General features: G+C 33.3%; 1 protein-coding gene across 1 annotated transcript; it reads right to left on the bottom strand.

Annotated features, from left to right (window-relative positions):
• Positions 1–594: 594 nt before the first annotated feature.
• On the bottom strand, positions 595–7,235 carry LOC101497459 (uncharacterized). The gene is made up of 10 exons (XM_004508403.4): positions 6,908–7,235; positions 6,678–6,745; positions 6,536–6,597; positions 6,260–6,409; positions 5,389–5,565; positions 4,855–5,067; positions 2,907–4,582; positions 1,954–2,019; positions 1,776–1,845; positions 595–1,501 (listed from the first exon to the last, which is right to left on the bottom strand). The coding sequence occupies exons 1-10, from the start codon at positions 7,102–7,104 to the stop codon at positions 821–823; spliced, it is 3,360 nt and encodes a 1,119-aa protein (XP_004508460.1). The 5' UTR covers positions 7,105–7,235; the 3' UTR covers positions 595–820.
• Positions 7,236–8,140: the final 905 nt, after the last annotated feature.

Genomic DNA, 8,140 nt, shown 5'->3' with positions numbered 1-8,140 from the left:
TATTCTTTTAATCATAATTTATCTCAACAATACCCACGTTGACAAAAATAACCCATTGTGCACTATAGTAACATAATTAGTTACTAGTTGTGTTCCAAAACTTCGCTGATACATAAATATTCAGAAATAACATTGCAATGAACTCCCCCATATTTAAAAAAATATAGTTTAATTATAGATTGGTCTCTCTATTATTATTAATTTATAAAAATAATTTTTTATTTTAAAAGTCGATAATTTTAGTCTCTCTTATTTTCAAATTAAAAAAATATGGATTTAATATATTTTTAATAACGTAACATATAATTATATAATATATAACTATTTAGATGTATTAATTATTCATGTCATTAATTAAATTAAGAATATAAAAAAAAATCAAAGTTGAAATTTAAATTTTTTTGCATTTTATTCCAATTTTATAGGTGTTATATATCATATTATTTAAAACATCTCATCTCATCAGTTTTTAATTAAAAAATTAAAATGAGAAATCAAAATTACCAACTTTAAAAATAGAAAAACTAATTTCGTGAATCATTAAAAATAGAGGGACTAACTTACAATTAAACCTAAAAATATTTATACAAATAATTTCATCAATTCAACACTATTAGTACAATATAAATATTTAATTCATATACAATGTTAATTTATCACAATCATTAAAATACTAAAAATCTTTGATTTTAATTATAATTATCACTAAAATTATGCTCATACATAATTGTGATGATTAGACGGTGTAATAACTTAGGCACTCAAAAATGTAACCCCTCCATAAGTTGTGTCAGTGTATAGTACAACACTCAAAAGCCAATTAGATAGTTTTTCTCAACATCTCCAATATGGCTTCGGAATCTCTAATGTTCTCCAAGCTTTCTTGTGAATCATCAAACCCTTGTGAAAAGTCGGCATTGGTGTATGTTCTAATTCCTGGGCCATGTCCACCAGTATCCCTTTCCCTTCCTTGCTGGGCTCTCCTAACTTCCTTTTGATGCTCAGTAAGTTCCAACCTCTTCTTTTTAAAACTCAGAGGAGGCGCCTCCTTTTGTGTATCCAACATTAATTCTACTCTCTTAGAAGTCCTGTTGTGTTTTGCACTGACTCTGTATCCCTGCAGAGCGTTGCCGCCTTCTTCATGAGTATGACATTTTTTAAAAGACCATCCGCTTCTATTTTGAAGTTTTAATTTTCCATGTCGGGATAGCTTGTCCAAGACATGAAGCAGACGTGGAGGGAAATCAAAAATAATTTGTTGAGCAAATGTAGAATTCCAAAATTCTATGGTTGTCTCTGAGATGGAGGGAGATGGGTGGTCAAGAGTTTTTTCGAATAGAGGTTCATGAAGTTCGAGCAAAGCTGAACCAAAGTGGAATGGAGGTTGACTTCTTCTTAAGGAGCTAAGAATTTCAGTCCACAGAAGTTTTAGTTGATCGTTTGTTTTTTCATCATGCATTCCCATATTTGATAGCCATTGAAGTAGTGGACAGGAAATAATCTACAATCAAGTATACGGAAAATCACATCAATCCATTTTCCCTAAAAGCAATACAACGAAAAGCAAGCGAGATAAGGAAGACCAACTACTGAAAGAAATACAATTTACTCTCATTGTTCTGATAATCAACTCATTGAATGTAATTGCTTTTAAAATAAAATACAAAGCATAATTAATAAAAGTCATCAGCCACTAGAGCCGTGAAGTAGATATACTTTAAATGACATAAAGAGGCAACTTCAATGAACTGTGAAATAGAAATAGGTAAACAAACCTCCAGAAAAAGAAGAATATCTTGCTTCCAGTGAAGGCACTTAATAAAGCGTGCCAATGCAGAAGATAGCCTGTGATTTATGATATAGTGAGAGTCAAACACAGTTACTCATTGTCTGAAGAAAATTTAACTAACCAAGCATGCATTATGAAGAAGAAAATTTATATTGACTGCTGACCTTGATGTCCCAACAAAACCAGGCAGTGGGTCTGTCACCATCTTTATCCTCAACAAATTCATATACCTGAGAAATGCCATGTGAAAATCATCATCAGCGAATTAAACGATTCACATGGTTTTGTAAATAATTGGCACCCATCATGATAGCAATGAAAGCAGGTTAGCTAATACCAAAGGCTGGGTTAAAATCCTATTGATATTCATATCTACTAAGTAAAACAGTATACATATCAGGAAGTCAAATCACCTGTCTAAGTTGTGATCATAACCTCGACATTCTAATAACTTCGCCCCAAAAATAGAATATAAAAGAATAAAAGTTAAATACAGAAGGGAAAATAAAAGGAGTGCATTGAAATGCCAATGAAATTGCTTTTTTATATCTCTGACTAAATGTAGGATGCAAAAAAATCCACTGTTATAAGGTAATTGAAAAAGTAGATCCATGTTGAAGAGGCACTTCTACCATTCAACTTTATTTCACACAAGAATGTGAAAAACATAACCAGCAGCTCATATTCACTAATCCATGGTCAGACGCTCAAGCCTAGCGTAGTGGAGCGAGTGAAGCTAAAATGGTAATAAGCGTAGCAAGAGCACCTAACCTTTGGGCTTGGCCATTTGTTTGCAGGGTTATGACTGTGAGGGTTAGGGGTGCGGGGGCGAAACTCAAAGTTGTACGATTCAAGGGTAAACATGTAAATTGGATCGTAGAATTTAAACAAGATTTTAAACTTTGTAGCCTTAATTCAGTTCATAATTGAAAACTACAACAGACACTGTTGTTAGAGACATAGGCTCAATTGGCCAACCTACATCATCAACCATTGTATTCTTGGTGTTATTTATCTATACCTATTTTAGAACCGAACTTGCTATTCTAACAGAACAAGTATCAAACAAACAACTAGAAAGGCACGTCCAATTCTTACAAGATATGTTCAAACTTACTTGGAAGCAAAGGTTAGGCAGTTCTTTATACTGTAGAGTATTTTGCTATCACATTCAGATTTACTTCGGTTTGTTTCTGACACTAATTCCAAAGTGTGAATTTGTTCAAGAATGTGTATCAAGAAATTGCCAGATAGATGAAGAACACCAAGATCTATGTCATTGCATCTTAACTTGAAATCGGTACCCCTCTCTAACATGCCAACATTTTCATCAAGACACCTATTTATCAATTTGCACAGGTCCCCTGAGAAATTGGTGGATGTTGAACATTCAAAGCCTTCCCTGAGATATCCATAAAGTGATTTCCATGTTTGAATAGCAAGTTCAAGCCTCGGCTTTGTTTCTGGTGATATAAGATACTTCGCCATTGATGCACTAGCATTTGACGAGGTCAATCTTGGAACTTCAAAATGTGCTATGATGGGATAAACTAAAAGGTGGCATATGGAAGAATATCCAATGCTGTCAGACAAGGATTCCTTTAGTGACTTCCAGGTTGCGTCATATACACAGGAATTCAGACCTTGAGCCACTGCTATCCATATAATTAAGTAAATTGGTTCGATATGTTTGTACAAGAGGCCAATACAGGTGAGGAGATTGTCCAGCGGATCACTTACAGAAAAAATTAATGTAAAATATTCAGACATCTCTTGTGAAATGCGGTCTGATTGCTGGGACTTTAATGTTAACTGAACCACCGTTCGGAAGTAAAGCACTATCAAATAAACCAGTGGAGAAACCTTGTCCATATAAGAAATACAGTTGACAGTAAGAAATTTTTGGTTTTTGTTATGATCACCTGATTTCATGCCATTGATATACTTTAGGTCTAAAGAAAACTTGTACAGAGGAGATCCCAAGATAGAAAAACCTAACTCCTTTGTGATAGCATCTATGAACTTAAGGGAAGTATAATACACATCATAGTTTTCACTGCCATCTGAGTATAAATCTTCACATACTTTTTTCATAAATGTCAGTAATGTGTTCAAGCAACATATAATACCATCATAATTGGTAGATGGACTTTCCATCTCCAGTTTGACTCCTTTCAAAATATATATAAATAACCTTAAGGCAGCATCATAGACATGACTTCGGTGATCACAAGTGACTGTTGTCCCTGATGCTTGACGAATGAGAACAAAAATGATACTAAGATAAAAGTCCAATCGACTGATATCCCATGGAAGCCATCTAATTGGGTGTTGCTTCCAAGAGCTTTTGCCAGATGAAGAAAGTCCAATTCCTACGCAGTTTACATCCCTGCACTTCTGTGAAACACTATCACTGAGCAGATCAAGGCCCAGGTTCCATAACCAGATGGTCTTGCTATCAGGTCCTTTCTGAAATATTGCTTTAAGAATAGGCTCTAAAACCATTTTTGTCAATGCTGATTCATTGACAGAGGTATCAAGCTTATGTAGCAAATAACACCACGTGTTCATGCAGGATGAATGGACGGACATATCACATTTACTAGACATGATGCCAATCAGTGGAGTCATTATAAGCTTTATGCTTTTGTAAATCCCATTTACTTGATCCTCACAATTGCTCCTACCAAATGAATTATGTTTCTGAAGAGAAGTATCCTTAGCTGGTGTCTTTTTCTCTGAAGCAAATATTGAATGGTAAACAAGGGCATCAATAAGACCTTCCCAGGCAACCTGCACATATGACATTTGAAAAATCACTTAGGCAGAAATTAATAAACAATGCTAACAACTAATGAGTGCTCTATTTTTTAATGTTTCGTTTTGCTTATCAAAAAGAAAAAGAAAAAACTAGTGAGTGCTCTATTCATTGGTCTTCAAATGTTAATCAAGTTTTGTTAAGCCACTTTATGTCTGTCACTTAAAATCTGAAAATAATTGCATCCCATACATAACTCACCACTATAAATCATAGATGGGATAATGCAGTAACTGATATATGGTACCTGTGTGGCAATCTGAACTTGAGGATCAGGATCTGTAAATGTACCCTCAGGAATTTTCAGCATATCATTAACTAAATGCTTATTCTTCAAAGCATGGGATCCGAGCACTCGAATAAACCAACCCCATGCTTGAATAGCTTGAATCTTCATACCGTTATCTAGCAAGTCCTTCATCCCATTGAGCAATTTTATCTTCAAATCTTTGACAAGAACCTGTTGAAAAAGGAGGCAGAGAGCACATGTCTAAATCATTGCATGAAATGCCATGGTCATGATATAATTGTTTTGTTTTCACTATGTAATACCCAAAATTGTTCTTTAGATAATTGTCTACCACAGAAAAATTGCAGGCAGCAGGGTTAACAAGTATCCACATTACAAACTTGTCTCCACATAATGTTTTTGCCTGAACTTTGAATCATTTGCACAAACTTAAGCAGCAACAATCTGGCAACTTAAATAGCTATAGTAAATTAATGCTGTGCCACTGAGAGTACAGAGTCCTCTCTTAATATGGAAGAATGCATTTGGTACCTTGGAGAGATCCAATGAAGGAGGGATAACTGTGGAGCTGATCTTCAACAAGCACCTTTCTGAGGAATCTTTCTCTCTCTTGTCTGTGCTGAGAAGTCTCCTGTATATTGGAGGAGCCCAGATATGCGACGAGTCTCTCATTTGCTCATTTAATTGACCAGATAGCTTCATTATAGCCTGCGGTTGGAAGGTTGAAAGTGGGGTAGCAAAAGAAATTTCTACACTTAAATATGAATCCAAAGAATAAATACATGGAGATCCAGATCAACATAGCTAGGCATGCATACAAGTATAATATGATAGGCATAGTTGATAACATAGTACAAACAATTTTCCTTTCAACATTATGGTGACAACACATGTACATAACAATAATGAATAATACGAATGACAAACTTGGTCCCTCTCTAATAATTTTTAAGACAAAAAGTCCAACGATATAAAAGGGAAAAAGAATAGAAGATGGGTTGATTTATAACATAACTTTATGAATTTAAGTCTCCATTTCCTGTCATCTTAATGGGTCATAGAGTGGATAGATCTAATTACTAGTAACTATGGACAGGCTTAAGACTCCTTGGCAAAGCCATCAGACAGGACAAAACCGGTAAGGACCAAGCATAAGCTCCAACTCTATTTCAATTTGAGAGCTAGCCCCAATGTTCCCACTTCTAGTATCAAAATGTTGATTTCCTGATATGCCAATTGACTTGGTAAGAAATCACATTAAAAAGTACCCAATGGAAAATTGCTAAACCATTTAAAAATGACTAGAAAGATGAAGTTTTTCTATCTTTTAGTTTTTAAAACGTGTATGGCCTCCTATAAGAACAAACACTTAAGATATATTCTTAAAGAAAGAAAACAGTACCTGAGTAGCTTCAAATGTTGTTGACAAAGAACCCATTGGATTGTCTAGTGCATGAACGATCGCCCTTAACAACGAATTGAAGTGAGTAACAAGAAATGATGTACCCAACTGTTGGACAGATAAGCACCACACCCCTAAATTACAAACAGTCTGCAGCAATATTAGAGGAAGTTAATGTATAAAAAAAAGCTAATCCATCTATAAAATACATATCACATGCAACATAGCAAAAAGACCAAAAATTGAAAAGAAAAAACATAGAAGAATCTAATAAACCTTCAATTTTGTGGTCGTGATAAGTTTGGATAATGAATCCAAGACCAAATCGACATCATCCACTGCAAAACCAAAGAGGAAATTAGCGTTACATAAAATCAAAGCGAAATCACAAGGCTTGAAAGATATCGAAACCAGGTACCTCGAAGCGTGGAAACAATGGATGGATGGTAAATCATGAATCCCAAACACTTCAAAGCTTGTGCAGCTCTAACAAGCAAATAAATAAAAAATTAAAGAAACATATCAGATGTGTAAAATTAGTTACAAGTTAGTTACTCTAGCTAGGTTATTTACGAATCAGTTACAGATTAGAAACATTCTAATTTTACAAAAAGATAAAAGAAAGAAAAAGTGGAATTGGATACTCACATTTCTTCATCGTGGTGCGAGATATCGGAAATGGTGGAAGAAATAATGCAATTGGAGGACTGTGCAAGGGATTGAAGGGAAGAAGGGTGGAGACAAGAATGTTGTTGGAATTGAAGAAGTATGGAGTAACCGGAACATTTGTTGGAGTTTTCATCTGAAGAAATTAGAGTTTGGATTTCAAGAATGTCTTCTGACATTGATTATGTTGCAAAGATTAAACCCTCCTCGCGCTATGTCTGATGAGTGATGATGACTCCTGAAAGATGCCGAGAGAGAAGAAGGAACCAATCTTTCGCGCCAAAACCGGGTTTGGAGCCTTACAAGAGAAGAGATTAATAAAATTATTATTTTACGTTGTCCTCACTCATCAAATAAAAAATTTAAAAATAAATGATGCATTTTTCTATTTACAAAAACAAAACTATATTATTTTATTCAATTTGGTAGAGTAGGCTAAATATAAACATAAATTTAACGTCATTAAAAATACAAATGATATGTCTATGGACAAATTCACATTATTCAAATTAATAATATAAAACAATAAAATATTTATGTATAATATGATAAAATTAAAGTGATTGTAATATTCATCCATTTAGATTTCCAATGTCCACTTAGTTATTGATTTAATTAATAATTAATCAAAGTTGATTTGTTAATATAAATTTAACGAATATTGCAAAAAGACAATAAATTTCTTAATTTTAATTAACACATTTTGGTCATTTTACCTTTTTTTTTTTTTTTTTTTTTTGTGGTCGCAGCCCTTGTCCTTACAAAGATCTGCCCCTAGTCATCATTGTTGCTTAATCAATATACTTGTGTAGTTTGACTCTTTTAAGAGCACCAACACAAAACTTATTAAACTATTTCATGAGTTTAATTACTTACATTTATAAATGGATTACAATATATATGCGCACACACTACAATAAGGTCTACTTAGTGGTGAAGCTTCTTAACGACATAGGTGGCCATGACCACCTCGAAATCTCAAATTTTTTATTTTATTTTAAATAGATTGTCTAATATTCAAACTAAACTATTATCTTTTATCAACACTATGTTAATATCAGTATATTAATTAATGTATTGTGTTTAAATGTATTTTAATAATTATATATATTATTTTTGTTCTTGTAGTCAAGAAAGTTATATTAATAGTGTAAAAATTTAGATTTAATTTATATGCATTGACGAAGTAAAATTATTTTATATTGTTAATTAATC

Source organism: Cicer arietinum, chromosome 7 (genome assembly GCF_000331145.2).
Source record: "Cicer arietinum cultivar CDC Frontier isolate Library 1 chromosome 7, Cicar.CDCFrontier_v2.0, whole genome shotgun sequence".
Taxonomy (NCBI): Eukaryota; Viridiplantae; Streptophyta; class Magnoliopsida; order Fabales; family Fabaceae; genus Cicer; species Cicer arietinum.
The sequence above is the reverse complement of the archived record's forward strand: the minus strand, read 5'-3'. Positions and strand labels throughout refer to the sequence as shown.